This window comes from Oncorhynchus mykiss, chromosome 6 (assembly GCF_013265735.2).
Source record: "Oncorhynchus mykiss isolate Arlee chromosome 6, USDA_OmykA_1.1, whole genome shotgun sequence".
NCBI classification, from domain to species: Eukaryota; Metazoa; Chordata; class Actinopteri; order Salmoniformes; family Salmonidae; genus Oncorhynchus; species Oncorhynchus mykiss.
In genome coordinates this window covers 4,925,233-4,947,874 of record NC_048570.1, presented here as the reverse complement: position 1 = coordinate 4,947,874, position 22,642 = coordinate 4,925,233, and the positions used below count along the sequence as shown (strand labels likewise).

General features: G+C 45.3%; 1 protein-coding gene across 2 annotated transcripts in view; it reads right to left on the bottom strand.

Annotated features, from left to right (window-relative positions):
* Positions 1-12,425: 12,425 nt before the first annotated feature.
* Positions 12,426-22,642, bottom strand: part of bmp2k (BMP2 inducible kinase) — a 92,575-nt gene continuing 82,358 nt past the window's right edge. The window contains exons 13-16 of one of the 2 annotated variants that reach the window (XM_036979244.1): positions 21,303-21,460; positions 20,858-21,027; positions 19,330-19,431; positions 12,426-15,683 (exon numbers count right to left, since the gene is read on the bottom strand). In XM_036979244.1, coding sequence (XP_036835139.1) covers positions 14,137-15,683; positions 19,330-19,431; positions 20,858-21,027; positions 21,303-21,460 — 1,977 coding nt within the window. In that variant the 3' untranslated portion in view covers positions 12,426-14,136. The remainder of the gene's footprint in view (positions 15,684-19,329; positions 19,432-20,857; positions 21,028-21,302; positions 21,461-22,642) is intronic. The other variant, XM_036979245.1, reaches the window with a different exon arrangement.

Sequence of the window (22,642 nt, the reverse complement as noted above, 5' to 3'; positions counted from 1 at the left end):
TGTCTTCTTCTAATGCCTCTTAATTAAGGGGAAAGTCATCTAAAAGTAACTGAATGTAATCAGATTACGTTACTGAGTTCGGGGGAAAATCCAAAAGTTACGTTACTGATTAAAACGTTGGACAGGTAACTAGTTAACGGTTTACATTTAGAAAGTAACCTACCCGACGCTGACCACCAAACCGAAACGATGAAACAGTAACGAGGAAGTGACGGCACAGTTTTTAGATAGAACAAGCCGGTGACAATAATACAGGCCGATTATCAAAATGTCTTCGCTGAGAGAGCAGGTCGTCAAGCAAAAACGGACTCGCCAGCTTCCGTTGTTATGTAACATGGACATGATCCAAATGATGACATTGTGTGAAGACGCACACCATGTGAGCACAAGCTGACATAATTATTATTATTTTTTTTTGTTGTTGACTGCAGTCATATCAATACTTATATATATATATATATTTTAATGCCGTTATTTATCAAGCACACTTGGTGCGTATAATGATGTTTAGGCTAATGATGTTTTAATTTTTTTTTACCGTGTGTTTTACTGGTTGGTATTTTTTTAATAAATATATATATAAGACAAAGCTGTTACTGTGTTCCAACACACATGCTTTCTCTGTCATAGTCGTAACAAAGGAACTCCCACGAATACAATTGATTGAACACTTAATTTACATTTTTTTTTGTACATATAGCCTACAGTAACAAACTAATTAAAACGCTATTGTTATTATTTAAAAATATATTTGTATTCTGTTAATCTAAGACCTTCATAAACAGACAAATTATAATTTTCTTTTGCGATAACATATACGAAATGTATGAATTCCACTGTTAGAATGATTGCTCATTAGCATGAAGGGGGATTGTAATAACAAATATAATTCAGAATTGTTTTTACATAATAACCGTATACAATTTCAGTAGCACAGACAGGTGTCACGTGCCATCATTTATTTTATTTTTAAATATATAATATACATACATACACACATTTGCAACTTTATCAATCAATTTGCTTGTTTATGGGTTGTTGTTGAGTGTATGTGTGTGTGTGTGTGTGTGTAAGGGTTGGATGTGTGTAGAGTCAGTGCAAACGGTCTCTAAGGGGAAGGTCTGTGCAGGGAGACAACCAGGTTAGCTGTTCAGCAGTCTGATGGCCTGGTGGTAGAAGCTGTCTTGGAGCCTATTGGTCCAAAACCTGACGCTCCGGGTACCAGATGGTAAGACAGTGAACAGCCCATGGGCTCGGTGAGGGCATGGCGCTCGTCCCTAATGATGTATTGGGCCGTCCGCATCACCCTCAGTAGAGCATTTGCGGTTGAACCAGGGAGGTCGGTCAAGATGCTCTCGATGGTGCAGCTGTAGAACTTCTTGAGGATCTTAGGGGCCCCATGCCAAATTTCTTCAGTTGCCTGATGTTGAAGCGGCGCCGTCCATGTCAGGTCCTCTATGATGTGCACGAAGAGGAACTTAAAAACTGTCTAGTAGGCTAAGCAAACTTCTACCCATGCAGACGTTATTTACCCTGCCATACTTAACATTGCATGAAATCACACTTTAGGGACAGCTTGACATGTGAAGGGTTTTGTGTGCGAGGTGTAGGAATGAATCTCTTCCTTCGGATCAGTTCTGTCTGAAATTTCCCAAGGACTCTAGGTTAATAGCGGAGACTGCTTTTTCTGTTCTGCAATTTTGACATGGATGGCCCATGGAGATAATTGAAATTCTCTTGATAAATTCATTATTCCTAGAAAAATAAATACGATGTGAGTTTCATTTCATTTGCTGCTCTGTTACTGAAGGAAAACAATTTGGACTTTGATGTTTTGCCCAAGCAAATCCGTCCGTTCCTTCCCTCTTTCCAGTTACCTCCCACTCACTCGTTTCTGTCCTGTGGGTGCTTTGCGGCGGTATGTCTGTCTCTCAGAATTTTTGGCGGTGGCACCAGTAAGCAGTTTCCCCCCCGCATATTGGAAGTGCTGGGTTATTGTGCCCCCAGAACGCAGCTGAAATCTGCTCCAGTCAGAACCAGATGGCTGCGTTCACAGAACGGTCCATCACTCCTGTTACCCACCATATGACATTCACACATAGGGGAGCCAGAACCATCTCCACTACTCCCCCATGCCTGCCAAGACTGGGGCGCCTCCACTTTGGGTGACTACTCAATCAGCCAAGTCCCCAAAGAGAAAAGGGCTTCAACAAGAAAAATAAAACAAAAATGTATTATTTTGAGTAGTATAAATCAAATACAATAGAAAGGCGAGTTTTGTGGAATGTAAAAAACTTTGCCAAATGTACAAGGTGTATATTCCAGAAAACCTAAATTATGCTCGTGTTTGTGTGGGCACATTTCTCGACGTGAAAATTAATTCACTGTGAAAACTGAAATTCCACCCAAATTGGCAAGCAAGTGTGTATCTGGATTTTGTTTGGTGCAGATGCCTTGAGAAAGTACACTTGTATTTTTAAGAAATCTTTTAATTTAATATATTTCTTAAAAAAACTTTTAAAAAAACTTTAAAAAAAAACAAGAGAGGGTGTTGGGTGGATTGGGATAAAGGGAAAAGATGTGTCTCTGTGACAATTAAGTCATCTTCTTCTACTTTTCCACAGTACTGGCGTCAGGTGTACTTTGTTTCAGTGCTAGCCGTGATCCTGGCAGTGTTCTTTACCCAGATCCACCCCACCCCTCACTAACTCAGTAAGCAGTGGCAGCAATTCCGCGTCATCTCCTGCAGCGTGGACAGCTATGGCCTCATCCCCACTGTACATTGGAACTGGCGCTTCAGAACGCGTTCAAGTCTGGGTAACTTTCGACCAAAATCCCTTTTTTTTTTTATCCCCCTTCCAGACATCCCAGTTGAAGGATAAATTAAATTAGGAGGGAATCCTCTAGTTGGAGTCCTCCGACGTGGGTTTATTTTTGGTCTACGTTAATAAAGCTTGAAGATACAGGCCCGGAAATGTAGACGGGAAGACTGAGGACAGGGATACAGCAATAAAAAGTGAAACGGGGAATCAAACCGCCGACTTCTGGGACACGTGTGTTCCGAGGGCGGCGGCAGTAACCAACCAGGTTTCTGGGAAAACCAGACATTCTTGGGAAAGTTACCGGTGGTTCATTGACCTAATTTAACGTGTGCTAGAGCTGGATTGTCTTATATTCCTCATGTTCTGGGGATGTATGCGATCGTTGCCTTAGCCTTTGTCCTGTACGTCTCTAAGGTTCCCGAGTGCTACTTCCCAGGTAAGCTGTTTGAGTTAACCCCTTTCTCAATAAAACATTTTTTTTTCCCCTTGAATTTCTTGCATCCCTCTCTCCTCACCTTCTTTAAATACATTTGGAGAAGGTGTGAGGGGACTTTTGGCAAGCGAGTAGACGGGATGCAAGGAAATCACAGAAAAACAAATTGAGATAGAGCCTAAAATTTCATTTCGGGTTCCCTCGTTGTCATGGTGATGAACCTGGTTTGGAGACCATACATTCTCGGTTTGTCTTTGTAAACCCATTCCCTATTACCATAAGTTCTGGTATTGCACACCTAGGACTGCCCAGTCCTGCACACCTAGGACTACCCAGTCCTGCACACCTAGGACTGTTCAGTATTGCACACCTAGGACTACCCAGTCCTGCACACCTAGGACTGTCCAGTATTGCACACCTAGACCTGCCCAGTCCTTTACACCTAGGACTGTCCAGCCCGGAACACCTAGGACTGCCCAGCCCGGAAGACCTAGGACTGTCCAGTATTGCACACCTAGGACTGCCCAGTATTGCACACGTAGGACTACCCAGTCCTGCACACCTAGGACTGTCCAGTATTGCACACCTAGGACTGCCCAGTCCAGGATACATGCATCACACCTAGGACTGACCAGCTCAGAATACCTGCAGCACACCTACGACTGTCCAGCCCGGAACACCTAGGACTGCCCAGCCCAGGATACCTGCGGAGCACCTTGGACTGTCCAGAATACCTGCAGCACACCTAGGACTGTCCAGCCCAGAATACCTGCAGCACACCTAGGACTGACCAGCCCAGAATACCTGCAGCACACCTAGGACTGACCAGCCCAGAATACCTGCAGCACACCTAGGACTGCCCAGCCCAGAATACCTGCGGAACACCTAGGACTGTCCAGAATACCTGCGGAACACCTAGGACTGCCCAGCCCAGGATACCTGCAGCACACCTACGACTGTCCAGCCCGGAACACCTAGGACTGCCCAGCCCAGAATACTTGCGGAACACCTAGGACTGTCCAGCCCGGAACACCTAGGACTACCCTGCCCAGTCCTTGACACCTAGGACTGCCCAGTCCTTGACACCTAGGACTGCCCAGTCCTGCACACCCAGGGCTGCCCAGCCCGGAACACCTAGGACTGTCCAGAATACCTGCGGAACACCTAGGACGGCCCAGTCTAGAACACCTAGGACTGCCCAGCCCGGAACACCTAGGACTGTCCAGAATACCTGCGGAACATCTAGGACGGCCCAGCCCGGAACACCTGCGGAGCACCTAGGACTGTCCAGAATACCTGCGGAACACCTGGGACTGTCCAGAATACCTGCAGCACACCTAGGACGGCCCATTCCAGAACACCTAGGGCTGCCCAGCCCAGAACACCTAGGACTGTCCAGAATACCTGCGGAACAGCTAGGACGGCCCAGCCCAGAACACCTAGGACTGTCCGGAATACCTGCGGAACACCTAGGACGGCCCAGCCTGGAACTCCTAAGACTGTCCGGAATACCTGCGGAACAGCTAGGACGGCCCAGCCCGGAACTCCTAGGACTGTCCGGAATACCTGTGGAACACCTAGGACAGCCAAGCCCGGAAGACCTAGGACTGCGCAGCCCTGCACATCTGCAGCACACCTAGGACTGTCCAGCCCTGCACGCCTGCAGCACACCTAGGACTGTCCAGCATTAAGACGTCCTTTCACTGGAACTAAGGGGCCTAGTACGAACCATGAAAAACAGCCCCAGACCATGATTCCTTCTCCACCAAATTGTACAGTTGGCACAACGCAAATGGGGCAGGTAGCGTTCTCCTGGCATCCGCCAAAACCAGATTCATCTGTCGGACTGCCAGATGGTGAAGCATTATTCATCACTCCAAAGAACGTGTTTACACTGCTCCAGAGTCCAATGGCGGTGAACTTTACACCACTCCAGCTGACGCTTGGCATTGCGCATGGTGATTTTAGGCTTGTGTGCGTTCGGCCACGGAAAGCTCCCAACAAACTTTTATTGTGCTGACATTGCTTCCAAAGGCAGTTTGGAACTTGGTAGTGAGTGTTGAAACCGAGGACAGAGTATACTTATGCGCGAGGCGCTTCAGCACTCGGCTGTCCTGCTCTGTGAGCTTGTGTGGCCTACCACTTCGCGGCTGAGCCGTTGTTGCTCCTAGACGTTTCCACTTCACAATAACATCAGTGCCACGTTGAAAGTCACTGAATTCTACTGCCAATGTTTGTTTATGGAGATTGCATGGCTGTGTGCTCGATTTTAAACACCGGCCAGCAACAGGTGTGACTGTTTCTGAAAGCATGTCCACATATTTTTGTATAGACAGTACCAGTCAAAAGTTTGGACACATACTCATTCAACAGTTTTTCTTAGTTTTTACTATTTTCTACATGGTAGAATAATAGAGAAGACATCAAAACTATGAAATACCATATGTAATCATGTAGTAACCAAAAAAATTGTTAAGCTAACCAAAATATATTTTATATTCTTCAAAGTCGCCACCCTTTTGCCTTGACAGCTTTACACAATCTTGACATTCTCTCAACCAGCTTCACCTGGAATGCTTTTCAGGTTCCCACATTTTCTGAGCACTTGTTGGCTGCTTTTCCTTCACTCTGTGGTCCAACTCATCCCAAACCATCTCAATTAAGGTGGAGCTCGGGTGATTGTGGAGGCCAGGTCATCTGATACAGCACTCCATCACTCTCCTTGGTCAAATAGCAACCAAGGGGTGTGTTGGGTCATTGTCCTGTTGAAAAACAAATGATAATCCTACTAAGAGCAAACCAGATGGGATGGCATATCGCCGCAGAATGCTGTGGTAGCCATGGTGGTTAAATGTGCCTTGAATATTATTATTTTTATTTTTTTTAAACAACTGAGTGTCAACAGCAAAGCACCCCCACACCATCACACCTCTTCCATGCTTCACGGTGGGAAACACACATGCCGAGATCATCCGTTCACCTACTCTGCATCTCACAAAAACACAACGGTTGGAACCAAAAAAAGCACACCTGTTAATTGAAATGTATTCCAGGTACCTACCTCATGAAGCTGGTTGAGAGAATGCCATGATTGTGCAAAGTTGTTATCAAAGCAAAGGGTGGCTACTTTGAAGAATCTCAAATATAAAATATGTTCATTTGTTTAACACTTTTTTTGGTTACTACATGATCCCATAGGTGTTATTTCATAGTTTTGACATCTTCACTATTTATTTTTTTTACAATGGAGACAGTAAAAGTAAAGAAATACCCTTGAATGGGAAGGTGTGTTCAAACTTATACACACACAAACACGAGACGTGTGGCAGGGTCTACAGTCAATCACAAAAAGAAAACCAGTCGCGGACATTGATGTCTTGCTTCCAGACAAATTAGACAACTTCTTTGCTCGCTGAGGACAATGCAGTGCCACTGACACCGCCCCCTACTAAAGCCTGTGGGCTCTCCTTCACCGTGGCCAACTTGAGTAAAACATTTAAACGTGTTAAACACTCACAGGGCTGCCGGCCCAGACGTGCATCCCTAGCCGTGTCCTCAGAGCATGCGCAGACCAGCTGGCTGGTGTGTTTATGGACATATTCAATCTCTCCCTATCCCAGTCTGCTGTCTCCTCATGCTTCAAGATGTCCAACATTGTTCCTGCTCCCAAGAAGGCAAAGGTGACTGAACTAAATGACTATCTCCCTGTAGCACTCACTTCTGTCATCATGAAGTGCTTTGAGAGACTAGTCAAGTATCATATCACCTGTTACCATAGACCCACTCGAATTTGCTAACCGCCCCAATAGGTCCACTGACGATACAATCTCAACCACACTGCACACTGCCCTAACCCATCTGGACAAGAGGAATACCTATGTGAGAATGCTGTTCATTGACTACAGCTCAGCATTTAATACCATAGTACCCTCCAAACTCGTTATTAAGCTCGAGACCCTGGGTCTCGACCCCGCCCTTTGTAACTGGGTCCTGGACATTTGACGGGCCGCCCCCAGGTGGTGAGGGTAGGTAACAACATCTCCACCCCGCTGATCCTCAACACTGGGGCCACACAAGGGTGCGTTCTCAGCCCTCTCCTGTACTCCCTGTTCACCCATGACTGCGTGGCCATGCACACTTCCAACTCAATCATCAAGTTTGCAGACGACACTACAGTGGTAGTGAGGGCCCACAGAGTATGGTGTCAGGAAAATAACCTCTTACTCAAACAAAACAATCCACATCGACAGGACAGTAGTGGAGAAGGTGGAAAGTTAAGATCCTCTGCGTACACATGACGGACAAACTGAAATGGTCCACCCACACAGTGTGGTGAAGAACGCGCAACAGCACCTCTTCAACCTCAGGAGGCTGAAGAAATTTGGCTTGTCACCGAAAACTTTTACAGATACACAATCGAGAGCATCCTGTCGGGCTGTAACACCACCTGGTACGGAAACTGCACCGCCCTCAACTGCAAGGCTCTCCAGAGGGTAGTGAGGTCTGCACAACTCATCACTGGGGGGCAAACTCCCTGGCCTCCAGGACACCTACAGAACCCGATGTCACAGGAAGAATCAAGGACAACAACCACCCGAGCTACTGCCTGTTCACCCGCTATCATCCAGAAGGCGAAGTCGGTACAGGTGCATCAAAGCTGGGACCGAGAGACTGAAAAACAGCTTCTATCTCAAGGCCATCAGACTGTTATAAACAGCTGTCACTAACATAGAGTGGCTGCTGCCAACATACTGACTCAAATTTTTGCTACTTTAATAAATGGATTTAATAACTATGCCACTTTGTTTACATACCCTACCCTTACCCCTACCCATACCCTTACTCATCTCATATGTATATACTGTTCTATACCATCTACTGCATCTTGCCTATGCCGTTCGGCCATCACTCATCCATATATTTATATGTACATATTCTTATTCATCCCTTACATTTTGTGTGTATAAGGTAGGTGTTCTGAATTTGTTAGATTACTTGTTAGATATTACTGCACTGTCGGAACTAGAAGCACAAGCATTTCTCTACACTCGCATTAACATCTGCAAACCATGTGTATGTGACCGAATAACATCTGCTAACCATGTGTATGTGACCGAATAACATCTGCTAACCATGTGTATGTGACCATTAACATCTGCTAACCATGTGACCAATAACATCTGCTAACCATGTGTATGTGACCGAATAACATCTGCTAACCATGTGTATGTGACCATTAACATCTGCTAACCATGTGACCAATAACATCTGCTAACCATGTGACCAATAACATCTGCTAACCATGTGACCAATAACATCCATGTGTATGTGACCATTAACATCTGCTAACCATGTGTATGTGACCATTAACATCTGCTAACCATGTGTATGTGACCATTAACATCTGCTAACCATGTGACCAATAACATCTGCTAACCATGTGACCAATAACATCTGCTAACCATGTGTATGTGACCGAATAACATCTGCTAACCATGTGTATGTGACCATTAACATCTGCTAACCATGTGACCAATAACATCTGCTAACCATGTGACCAATAACATCTGCTAACCATGTGACCAATAACATCTGCTAACCATGTGACCAATAACATCTGCTAACCATGTGTATGTGACCGAATAACATCTGCTAACCATGTGTGACCATTAACATCTGCTAACCATGTGTAGGTAACCATTAACATCTGCTAACCATGTGTATGTAACCATTAACATCTGCTAACCATGTGTATGTGACCATTAACATCTGCTAACCATGTGTATGTGACCATTAACATCTGCTAACCATGTGTATGTGACCATTAACATCTGCTAACCATGTGTATGTGACCATTAACATCTGCTAACCGTGTGTATGTGACCGAATAACATCTACTAACCGTGTGTATGTGACCAATAACATCTACTAACCATGTGTATGTGACCAATAACATCTACTAACCATGTGACCAGTAACATCTGCTAACCATGTGTTTGTGACAAATAAAATGTGATTTGATTCAACTTCAGAGCCTTCGGAAAGTATTACGACCCCTTGAAACTTTCTAAAATATATATTTTTTTAAATCCTCAATCTACACACAATACCCCATTATAACAAAGCAAAAACAGGTTTAGAGATGTTTGCCAATTTATTAAAAATAGGAAAAGGAGAAATACCATATTTACATAAGTATTCAGACCCTTCGCTATCAGACTCGAACTTGAGCTCAGGTGCATCCTGTTTCCATTGATAATCCATGAGATGTTACTACAATTTGATTGGACATGATTTGGGAAGGCACACACCTGTCTATATAAAGGTCCCACAGTTGACAGTGCATGTCAGAGCAAAAACCAAGTAATGAGGTTAAAGGAATTGTCCGTGGAGCTCCGAGACAGGATTCTCTCGAGGCACAGACTTGGGGAAGGGTAAAAAAAACAATTCCGCAGCATTGAAGGTACCGAAGAACACAGTGGCCTCCATAATTCTTAAATGTAAGAAGTTTGGAACTACCAAGATTCTACCTAGAGCTGGCAGCTAGGCAAAACTGAGCAATCCCCGGGAGGCCGGTCAGGGAGGTGACCAAGAACCCAATGGTCACTGACAGAGCTCCATACTTTCACTGTGGAGATGGGAGAACCTTCCAGAAGGACAACCATGTTTGCAGCACTCCACCAATTAGGCCTTTATGGTAGAGTGGTCAGACAGAAGCCACTCCTCAGTAAAAAGCACATGACAGCCCGCTTGGAGTTTCCCAAAAGGCACCAAGAGACGAAGACCGTGAGAAACAAGATTCTCTGGTCTGATGAAACCAAGATTGAACTCTTTGGCCTGAATGCCAATAATCACTTTTGGAGGAAACCTGGCACCAACCCTATGGTGTAGCATGGTGGTGGCGGAATCATGCTGTGGGGATGTTTATCAGCGGCTGGGACTGAGAGACTAGTCAGGTTTGAGGAAAAAAAATGAACAGAGCAAAATACAGAGATCCTTGATGAAAACCTGCTCCAGAGCACTCAGGACCTCAGACTGGGGCGAAGGTACACCTTCCAACAGGACAACGACCCTAAGCACTCAGGATCTCAGACTGGGGCGAAGGTTCACCTTCCAACAGGACAACGACCCTAAGCACTCAGCCAAAGGCTACGCAGTAAAGTCTCTGAATGCCCAGCCAGATCCAGGACTTGAACCCGATCGCACATCACGACTGTCTTGGTGTGTTCGGACCATGATAGTTTGTTGGTCATGTGGTGTGCGTCACCAAGGAACTTGAAGCTCTCGACCCGCTCCACTTCACCCCCGTCGTTGTGAATGGGGGTGTGTTAGGCCATCCTTTTCATGTAGTCCACGATCATCTCCTTTGTCTTGCTCATGTTGAGGTTGTTGTCCTAGCGCCACACTGCCAGGTCTCTGACCACCTCCCCATAGGCTGTCTAATCATTGGTAATCAGGCCTATCACCATTGTGTTGTCAGCAAACTTGTGTGGGAATACAGTCGTGGGGAAACACGGAGTACAGTAGGGGACTAAGCACGCAGGGGCCCCCGTGTTTAGGATCAGCGTGGCAGATGTGTTGTTACCTACCCTTACTACCTGGGGGCAACCCGTCAGGAAGTCCAGGATCCAGTTGCAGAGGGAGGTGTTTAGTCCTAGGGTCCTTAGCTTAATGATGAGCTTTGTGGGCACTATGTGATTGAACGCTGAGCTGTAGTCAATGAACAGCATTCTCACATAGGTGTTCCTTTTGTTCAGGTGTGAAAGGGCAGTGTGGAGTGTGATTGAGATTGCATCATCTGTGGATCTGTTGGGGTGGTCTAGGGTTTCTGGCATGACAGTGTTGATGACCAGCCTTTCAAAGCACTCCATGGCTATCAATGTGAGTGCTACTTGGCGGTAGTCATTTAGGAAGGTTACCTTTACTTTCTTGGGCACAGGTACTATGGTGGTCTGCTTGAAACATGTTGGTATTACAGAATCAGGCAGGGATAGGTTGAACATGTCAGTGAAGACACTTGCCAGATGGTCAGCACATGCTCGGAGTACACGTCCTGATAATCCGTATGGCCCTGCGACCTTGGGAATGTTGACCTGTTTAAAAGGTCTTGTTCACATCAGCTTACAGAGAGTGATCACACAGTTGTCCGGAACAGCTGGTGCTCTCATGCATGCTTCAGTGTTGCTTGCATCGAAGCGAGTATAAAAAGACATTTAGCTCATCTGGTAGGCTTGCGTTACTGGGCAGCTCACGGCTGGGTTTTCTTTTGTTGTCCGTAATTGTTTGCAAGCCCTGCCACATTTGATGAGCGTCAGAGCCAGTGTAGTAGGATACAATCTTAGTCCTGTATTGTCACTTTGCCTGTTTGATAGTTTGTCTGAGGGTATAGTATATCTCTTCATAAGCCTCCGGATTTGTGTCCCGCTCCTTGAAAGCGGCAGCTCTAGCCTTTAGCTTGGTGCGGATGTTGCCTGTAATCCATGGCTTCTGGTTGGGATATGTACGGTCACTGTGGGGGATGATGTCGGCGATGCACATACTCAATGCCATTGGATGAATCCCGGAACATATTCCAGTCTGTGCTAGCAACAGTCCTCTAGCATCGCATCTGTGTCATCTGACCACTTCCGGATCGCTGATATGTCCTGCTTAATTTTTTTTGTAAGCAGGAATCAGGATGAAATTATGGTCAGATATTACAAAATGGAGGGCGAGCTTTGTATGTGTCTCTGCGTGTGGAGTGAAGGTGGTCTAGAGTTTTAGCGCCCCTTGTATTTCCCTTTCTTCATGCGAATGAAGGGGATTTGGGCCTCGTCTGGGAGCAACATTATCTCCTTCCTGTCAGACTCATTAAAGAAAAAAAAAAAAAGAAAAAAAATTGTCCAGGTGGAGATGAGTAAATCGCTGGTCTGATGTCCAGAAGCTCTTTTCAGTCATGAGAGACAGTAGCATCAACATTATGTACAATTAATAAGTTAAAAACAATGCTAAAAACAAATAAAACACAAAATTGAACAATTGGTCAGGAGTAAAACCCCTCCGACGCCATTCTTTTTTTTTTTACATGTGGACTTTTATTGCTCATGAGTTATGAATAAAAAAAATCAATATAGCTAGCAGAGGGCTCAAAAAAAAAAGTGCTTTACATGACTTTTCCAAGGACGACAACGCACATTTAAATCAAACTTGTTTATTGCATTATTGGACAGCAGTATAGCATGATAAACACAAAACAAGATTAACCTTAAATAAAAATGAAACATAAACATGTTAAACCACAGGGTTCCATAGGCTAGGCGAATAAGGCAGCTACGAGCTTTTTTTCAGTCAAAGTTAATGTGCCAAAGGTTGGTACATATCGTCACTGTCTGAGAATCATCTCATCTCCTAAACAAACTTTTCAGGAAATTCAACAAAAAAAAAAAAAAATATATATATATATATATATATATATATATATATATATATTTTTTTTTTTTTATCCATATTTTTCTGCTTAATGAACATACAATTATGCAACTTCCATTTTGAATAGCTTCTTGATCCGAGTCATGAAATGTTCAGAGTAGATTGAGAGTTACTGCTTTCAATAGAATGAAAACAAATAATAATAATAATAATAATAATAATAATAATAATAATAGTGTTACGGGGTTATCAGACAGCGACATGTTTGTCCTTTCTGTAGCCTCAGATTCATAACTAGCCAATGGAAGAGTCGACGCTGAAAGTGCATTAATTTAAACAATTTGGACACATGACCTGATTCTAATTAGACTACAAGTAAATGGTAGTAGATTTGGCATGGTTTATGTTACCAAAGACAGAAGACTGTCTCAAGAGGTGGAAGTAGTCAGATATATTATATTCAATATCGCCATGTAGGAAAAATGGGTTGTGTTTTTCCCCTTATTCAAAAAATGATAATGATTTTTATTTTTTATTGTTTTGAGGTAAAAGATCACATTAAAACAGTACTTATTGACAAGTTCAAAGTCTGGAATTAAACCTAAAATGAAAAATCCTAAATAATAAAAAAAGAGTCATCTTTAAAAAGAAATTAAACAAACCCGAATCCCTTTCATTCTAGTGAATATATTGCAATGAAAAATCCCAACAAACTAAATTAGCTGTTATCTACTACTGTAAGTAGACTAAATGGAAAAAATTATATATATATATATATATAAAATACATAGAAATGAAAGGGTCTAAGAAGGGTGAAATGACAAAGTGATAAAGGCTCTGAAACGAATCACTCCGTTGACACAAAAGGCAATGTTAACCATTTGGCTAAGGAAATGGCTTCCGAGGTACTGTGCAGCAAGGCGGAGTCATGTTTATAAGGCTTTATGGTGCTAAATTAAATCTTATTGGTAGATCATGGAGGCCACAATCTTTACAAAAAAAAAAGTGTTGTTTTTGCAGCAACTCAAGTGATCTGAAAACTGAGCAATCTTGTTGTTTGTTTGACACAGTATGATCTTGAGTGAAACCAAAAATCGATCTCCATGTCTCAGACACGTATTGCGACGCAGCATAAAAGGCTTGTCAGCTAACAGGTACAGGCGAAGGAACTTCATACAGAACCTGAAATAAAATTCAGCCACAGGTTTATGTTGGTTTTGTTAATCCCAAAATCCAGGTATTCATGTATTAAAAAAATCATTTTGGGGGGGGGGGCATTGGAAAAACATTAGCGCAGTTGCCGATCGCGGTTAAATTTGGCTGGAAATAGAATCAACTACCACACCACCAAGCTAGTTGACATCCCTTGGAAGGGAATATCTCCCCGGGACTCCATAGGCTTGGTGTAACACAGCAGTGTGTGTGTGATTGAGAAAGACGAGAGTGTGTGTGGCGGGAAGACTAGCAAGACATTCACTGTTTGGAGGGGAACGGTGCAGCCCCGAAAGGATCCAGCTCTACTGGCTGTGACGGCTGTTGTTCAGGCCCAGGGTGCTCCACCAGTTCTGTGAAGGGTACCGCTCCAAAGTCATCCATGATGTTCCCATCCCCAAACGCATCATGGAGGGAGCTAGTCCGAGGCCTGCCATTGGCCGAACCCATGTCTGCCCTGCTGTCCCCCAGAAGACCTTGGTACTGGTTAAGTCGGCTGCCATCCTGAGGACCAAAGGGATTGGCTCCGAAGGGGTCGACCTCATGAGGAAGGCTAGGCAGGGAAGCCCCTTTGTCTTTGTCGGTGTCTGCTATCGTTACGCCGCAGACGCCGATGTTCTCCTTGGAGTCTGAGGTGCTGAGGAACTCGTTGGAGCTCTGGGAGTCCCTCCTGCCGACCTTCTTGTGCCGGCGGATGCGCTCGGGGGTTCGGAAGCTGGGCTTGTTGTTCTTGCGACCGCCAGTGGGCGTGCCGTGGTGGCGCTTGCCATTGCTGCCACCGCTGGTGCCACCAGAGAACTTCCTCTGACGTGAGGACAACTTCTGGAGGCTACGCTGCTTCAGCCTCTGCTGCTGGGGGCTGAGAGAATTCTCGAAGGCTGGACGGAAGATGTCCTCGGCACTCCTGGAGGTGGTTGGTGGCAGACCCGTGGGGCCGGGCTGGAAGGGAGAGAAGCCGAACGGGTCGATGCTTTCAGGGGACACCGGCGGAGTCCGACCCATAGAGAAGTCGCTGCTTCCAGTCTTGCCAGATTTGGAGAGGTTCCGGCTGAACGGAGCCTTAGTGAAGACGTCTAACTCGTCCACGGTCTGGCTGGGCTGGTTGACTATGGCCTCCTGGCTCACCTGTCTGAAGGGAGCCGCGGAGAAGATGTCTGCTGTTGGAGCTGCCGCTGGAGGAAAGAAGGGCACAGCACCAAACACATCCTCACCAAACACGTCCACAATGCCACCGACACAAGGGGATGCTCTAACAGCCACCACACCAGGTGACTCGGGAGGCGTAATCGTGATTAGTGTGTCTTCTGACTCCAATCTCGGACTTCCCTCATGGGTGGCAGTAGCCACGCCTCCTTTTAGCTTCCTAGTAAGTCCTTCCTTAACCTTCCTGGGTTCATAGTCTGAGTCGGAGCTGTGTTTGTCGTACTCTTCCTCAGCCTCTGAGTCCATCAGCAGAGGCCTATGTCCCAGCATCTCCGTTTCCTCCAAATCTTCCAGTTCGTTGAAGAACTCTCTGTGCTCGTTGTTCAGACCTTCGTCGTCCTCCGGGTCGTCTTCCTCCTCGCTGCTCTTAGGGGAAGGAGGATCTGACTCAAAGTCACTGTCTGATTCGTCACCACCTGGTTTGCGAGTCGTTTGTGAACCGCCAATAGGAGAGTTTCTCCTCCTACTTGGTTTGTGCTCCTTTGCCACCGGAGGTTGCAGCACTTCCTCAAGGGCTGGCTGGCCCACAGGAACAGGTACGGGGGCACCGACTGGGTTACTGAGCTCTTCAATAGGCTGATCAGTTATCACCACCACACTAGAACCTGTTGGATTGAAGCAGACAAGAGAATGTTGTTAAAAGTAAATTACCGGTACCAAGAAGCCTATACACCTATTCAATGTCAGTAAGCAAATATTGCAAAAGTAGTCATCACCCTTGGTGTTTTTCCTATTTTGTTGCATTACAACCTGTAATTGAAATTGATTTTTATTTGGATTTCATGTAATGGACAAACACAAAATAGTCCAAATTGGTGAAGTCCAAAAAAATGGTTTCAAGAAAAAAATTAAAATAAGTGAAAAGTGGTACGTATGTACAGTATGTATTCACCCCCTTCGCTATGAAGCCCCTAAATAAGATCTGGTGCCACCAATTACCTTCAGAAGTCACATAATTAGTTCAATAACGTCCACCGGTGTGCAATCTAAGTGTCACATGATCTCAGTATATACACACACACACACACACACCTGTTCTGAAAGGCCCCAGAGTCTGCAACACCACCAAGCAAGCGGCACCATGAAAACCAAGGAACTCTTCAAACAGGTCAGGGACAAAGTTGTGGAGAAGTACAGATCAGGGTTGGGTTATAAAAAATATCTGAAACTTTGAACATTCGACAGAGCACCATTAAATCCATTATTATTAAAAAATGGAAAGAATATGGCCCCACAACAAACCCGCCCACAAACTCACAGACCAGGCAAAGAGGGCATTAATCAGAGAGGCAACAAAGAGACACAAGATAACCCTGAAGGAGCTGTGTCGTGGAAATTTCCTCTATTTACCAAATCATGAGAGCAAACCACACACAAGTCAGAGTTAGTTATCACAAAGTCCATCTTTAATTATATGAGCTCTATCACAACCCTGTGACTCTCAGATCAATTCAGTGTCTATCAATGAATTCTCTGAGAGTCCCTCACACATTTCAACTGAGATCCTTTATAGCAAAAGACACATAGTGAGACAGCATAGGCATAATTTATCGTTCAGCTTTGTCTCCTAAACTATGTTATTTTCTCAAACTCGGAACCATAAACCAATCCTCCATATCAACAGGCATATATTAAATCCATCCTATCTTGACAAGATCACGGAGACACACTGACTGGCACACAGACATTGTGGAGCCAAGAGATACACGCTTGACCTCTCCCCTCTCTCCGGCCCAAGCAACTTAGTCTTGACAGAGAACAGATGACTGCAACCCCGCCACAGTATTATACAAAAATAACATTCTGATGAGAAGTAACTTACAAACATATGAGGAATATAAAACATCTTACCTATGTTACCAACCAATACTGATTATTCCCCAACAGCTGCAAAGCTCCACAGCATAAATTGGAGTATCTGCCCATAAGACCACATTAAGCCATAACACTCCACAGAGCTGGGCTTTACAGAAGAGTGGCCAGAAAAAAGCCACTGCACTGCTTCAAGAAAAAAATTTGCAAACACATTTGGTGAGAGACTCCCCAAACATTTGGAAAGTGGTACTCTGGTCAGATGAGACTAAAACAGAGCTTTTTGGCCATCAAGGAAAACACTGTCTGGCACAAACCCAACACCTCTCATCACCCCGAGAATACCATCCCCACATTGAAGCATGGTGGTGGCAGCATCATGCTGTGGGGATGTTTTTCATTGGCAGGGACTGGGAAACTGGTCGGAATTGAAGGAATGATGGCGCTAAATACAGGGAAATTATTGAGGGAAACCTGTTTCAGTCTTCCAGAGATTTAAGACTGGGACGGAGGTTCACCTTCCAGCAGGACAATGACCCTAAGCATACTGGTAAAGCAACACTCGAGTGGTTTAAGGGGACACATTTAAATGTCTTGGAATGGCCTAGTCAAAGCCCAGACCTCAATCCAATTGAGAATCTGTGGTATGACTTAAAGACTGCTGTACACCAGCAGAACCCATCCAACTTGAAGGAGCTGGAGAAGTTTTGCCTTGAAGAATGGGCAAAAATCCCAGTGGCTAGATGTGCGAAGCTTATAGAGACACACCCCAAGAGACTTGCAGCTGTAATTTGCTCTACAAAGTATTGACTTCGGGGGGTGGGGTGAATAGTTATACACACAAGATGTTTGTCTTATTTCTTGTTTTTTTTCACAATTAAAAATATTTTGCATCTTCAAAGTGTAAATTGTGTAAATCAAATGATACAATCCCAGAAAAAAATAAGTCAGGCAACAAAATAGAAATTGGGGATTGACTTTCGCAAGTCACTAAACTCATATTGTCTACGTTTTCTGTAACATTTTATTTGGTGCATGGATTTAAGATACATTTGGAAAAAATTGAATTATTCATAACAGTTTATTTCAATTGACTGAAATCCTTCCCAGAAGAGTGGAGGCTGTTATATCTAATTAAGTTTTTCCAAGGAGGAATGGGAAAAAAATTCAGTCTCTCGATGTGCAAAACTGATAGAGACATACCCCAAGCGACTTACAGCTGTAATCGCAGCAAAAGGTGGCGCTACAAAGTATTAACTTAAGGGGGCTGAATAATTTTGCACGCCCAATTTTTCAGTTTTTGATTTGTTAAAAAAGTTTGAAATATCCAATAAATGTCGTTCCACTTCATGATTGTGTCCCACTTGTTGTTGATTCTTCACAAAAAAAATACAGTTTTATATCTTTATGTTTGAAGCCTGAAATGTGGCAAAAGGTCGCAAAGTTCAAGGGGGCCGAATACTTTCGCAAGGCACTGTATATATAAATAAAAGTATACACAAAAGTATCTTAAATAACTAATCTAGATTGTTTGTTAGAATGACTCATAACCAATTCACATTTACAGAGCAGGAAGTGACTCCATAATAGATAGGGGTCTTTCCACTGCCACCAAACCAAATGTAGCTGTCCGTAGCTAATGAAGAGAAATACTCGCACGAGTTACGAGTTACATTCGCACGATAAAATTACCACTTACCATACTATTAGGAGAAACATCGTGTAACATTCTACCGATCATTTGTAAGAGATATTTTAGTTATACAATTCATTTTTGGGGGGGGGTTGGGCTGTAGCTAGAATACACCTCTGTAGTAAAAGTCCAACCACAAAATAATAAAACACATTTGAGGCAAATCTCCTTAATTAACAGGGCTTTTGAGACTGAAGGCCACTGAAAACTAAATCAACATGGCGAGTTTCAAATGAGTTTAATTAAGATAAATATAATTACAAAATGTCAACAACAACCAAATATATATATCAACGGTCACACATTTAGCAGTTCTCACTGCTAGTTTGTGACAACAAAAAAAAACATCACTACTTTTACCATCCTCTTCATCAACAAGATGTGTTACACACCAACTGTCCGGCTCTAACTTGCTAACAATTATATAATCCATCTGACCATTGAAATCCTCTGTTGTTGCAGCAAAAGACTGCAGTTACGCAACACGGCCTGTATTCACAAAGCATCTAAGACTAGGTTGTGCTGATCTAGGATCAGTTTTGCCTTTTAGATCATAATGAATAATCCTTTATTGTCGGGGGGGGAAGAGGTGTGTGAACCTGATCTTAGATCAGCACTGCTGCTCAGATTTCACAACCTCTTGGGTTTATTAGGGTTTTATGTGGGACAGAACAGTGTGGTTTGGACTACAGAAGAGAGGGTACCCCCATACTAAGGTGTTGGAGCAGGACAGGAAGGGGACTTGCCTGCACTAGACAGGAAGGGGGAGGAGCCAAACAAGTCTTCAGGGGTGATTGGCTGCAGCGGTCGGTCTGCCTCCTGGCTACTGGTTCTCTCCAGAGGTTTACCTGTTAAGACAGAGAGGGGAGAGAGAGGTGGCCGTTAGAGAGGGGAGAGAGAGGTGGCCGTTAGAGAGGGGAGAGAGAGGTGGCCGTTAGAGAGGGGAGAGAGAGGTGGCCGTTAGAGAGGGGAGAGAGAGGTGGCCGTTAGAGAGGGGAGAGAGAGGTGGCCGTTAGAGAGGGGAGAGAGAGGTGGCCGTTAGAGAGGGGAGAGAGAGGTGGCCGTTAGAGAGGGGAGAGAGAGGTGGCCGTTAGAGAGGGGAGAGAGAGGTGGCCGTTAGAGAGGGGAGAGAGAGGTGGCCGTTAGAGAGGGGAGAGAGAGGTGGCCGTTAGAGAGGGGAGAGAGAGGTGGCCGTTAGAGAGGGGAGAGAGAGGTGGCCGTTAGAGAGGGGAGAGAGAGGTGGCCGTTAGAGAGGGGAGCGAGAGGTGGCCGTTAGAGAGGGGAGCGAGAGGTGGCCGTTAGAGAGGGGAGCGAGAGGTGGCCGTTAGAGAGGGGAGCGAGAGGTGGCCGTTAGAGAGGGGAGCGAGAGGTGGCCGTTAGAGAGGGGAGCGAGAGGTGGCCGTTAGAGAGGGGAGCGAGAGGTGGCCGTTAGAGAGGGGAGCGAGAGGTGGCCGTTAGAGAGGGGAGCGAGAGGTGGCCGTTAGAGAGGGGAGCGAGAGGTGGCCGTTAGAGAGGGGAGAGAGAGGTGGCCGTTAGAGAGGGGAGAGAGAGGTGGCCGTTAGAGAGGGGAGAGAGAGGTGGCCGTTAGAGAGGGGAGAGAGAGGTGGCCGTTAGAGAGGGGAGAGAGAGGTGGCCGTTAGAGAGGGGAGAGAGAGGTGGCCGTTAGAGAGGGGAGAGAGAGGTGGCCGTTAGAGAGGGGAGAGAGAGGTGGCCGTTAGAGAGGGGAGAGAGAGGTGGCCGTTAGAGAGGGGAGAGAGAGGTGGCCGTTAGAGAGGGGAGAGAGAGGTGGCCGTTAGAGAGGGGAGAGAGAGGTGGCCGTTAGAGAGGGGAGAGAGAGGTGGCCGTTAGAGAGGGGAGAGAGAGGTGGCCGTTAGAGAGGGGAGAGAGAGGTGGCCGTTAGAGAGGGGAGAGAGAGGTGGCCGTTAGAGAGGGGAGAGAGAGGTGGCCGTTAGAGAGGGGAGAGAGAGGTGGCCGTTAGAGAGGGGAGAGAGAGGTGGCCGTTAGAGAGGGGAGAGAGAGGTGGCCGTTAGAGAGGGGAGAGAGAGGTGGCCGTTAGAGAGGGGAGAGAGAGGTGGCCGTTAGAGAGGGGAGAGAGAGGTGGCCGTTAGAGAGGGGAGAGAGAGGTGGCCGTTAGAGAGGGGAGAGAGAGGTGGCCGTTAGAGAGGGGAGAGAGAGGTGGCCGTTACTAGTTGAAGATCTATCTAAAAAAAAGCAGTGTCAGAGATGGAATAGTAGAGGTGGGGGGGGGGGGGAGGTAAAAGACGGGACACTTGCTTGCTCTGAGGAGGTCGAACTCTCGGTCCAGCAGCTCCTCCTCTGTCAGTTTGGAGAAGTTGTCCTCTCCGAAGGGGTTCCATCGGGACATGTCAGGAGGGTGGCTCTGGGGGGTGACCAGGCTCTGGGGAGGAGGGGTGGTCACCTTGAAGTCCACCAGAGGGCTTCTACTGGGGTACAAGGGGCAGGGAGAGGAGAGGAGAGGAGAGGAGAGGAAGAAAGAGAAAGAGAAAGAGAAAGAGAAAGAGAAAGAGAAAGAGAAAGAGAAAGAGAAAGAGAAAGAGAAAGAGAGAGAGAGAGAGAGAGAGAGAGAAAGAGCGCAAGGGAGGAGGGAGAGAGTGGGAGAGAGAGAGAGAATTACTTGTGGTGTCTGTTACTAACCGACACATTACATAGATATTGCAGTAAAAACCCAGTGGAGGTTAAGTAGGTCGAGGGATGTTACCTGGTGTTAGTGGCTGGAGGCTCCACGGGGGACATAGTCCCAGGCACAGGCCCAGCAAGGTTATAGGAGCCCGGAGGAAGCTGACACTCCAGAGGATAGGGCTGCTGGGTGGGGTGTTGATGCTGTTGCTGTGCAAAAGCCCGTTGGTACTGGTGCATCTGCCAGGGAGAAGGGAAGGCGGAAACTAACGGTGACAGACGATCATAGACACATTTCATTTGATCAATAGGAGTCTAAATCAAAATGGGAGAACTACCACTGGGAGGTATCAGCAGCAAAATGGTTTTTAGATACTATAATTAAAAAGTTGAAAAACTGCAAGTGATTGACCTGGAATATGCAATGTTGTTGTTGTGGAATGCAACGACACAGTTTTTAACAGGGCAGGGGGCCAAGATAGTAAACGGTTTCATGACATGTCCAAGATGCCCTTAAAAAAAAAAACAGCACAGAAACAAGACTCTCTGCCAAGCTTTCAAAACAGAAGTGTTACTTCATAGTAAACTTCACACCCCCCACAATCCTGTTGAGTTACCCTCTGTGGCCAAACACCAGCCCTCCACAAACATACTTGTTAAGACAGAGGTACTTTTAGCTTGTTTTCCACTCATCGGTTACCATCGGTTACCATCGGTTACCATCTGCTTCATTTCAGCAGGAATCTGCTCCGTCCACACAGTCAAGAGAGGGTGAACTCCACTGTGTGTGTGTGTGTGTGTGTGTGTGTGTGTCGCCGTGTTCAATGAAATTATACCAAGACCAGGCTGTGTTTGTCTGTTATACTGACCACTGAGTGTTTAAGAAACATTAGAAAATATGTTATTTATATATAAATGTTGGAGCATACTAACCTGACAGTTAAAATGTTACTTTTTATAAATATATATGTTATTTATATATAAATGTTGGAGCATACTAACCTGACAGTTAAAATGTTACTTTTTATAAATATATATGTTATTTATATATAAATGTTGGAGCATACTAACCCACGAGGGTGACTGAAAGATGAACGAGGTTCACACTCCAGTCCAGTCTTGCGTGATGTATCGTTGTGTTGTCTCTACCTTCGTGCCCTTGTTGCTGTTGTCTGTGGCCATTAATGGTTGTACCCTGTTTTGTGTTGCTACAATGTTGTTATGTTGTGTTGCTCCCATGCGGTGTCGTCTTAGGTCTCTATTTATGTAGTGTTGCTACCATGCTGTGTTGTTGTAGGTCTCTCTCTATGTAGTGTTGCTACCATGCTGTGTTGTTGTAGGTCTCTATGTAGTGTTAGTACCATGCTGTGTTGTTGTAGGTCTCTATGTAGTGTTGCTACCATGCTGTGTTGTTGTAGGTCT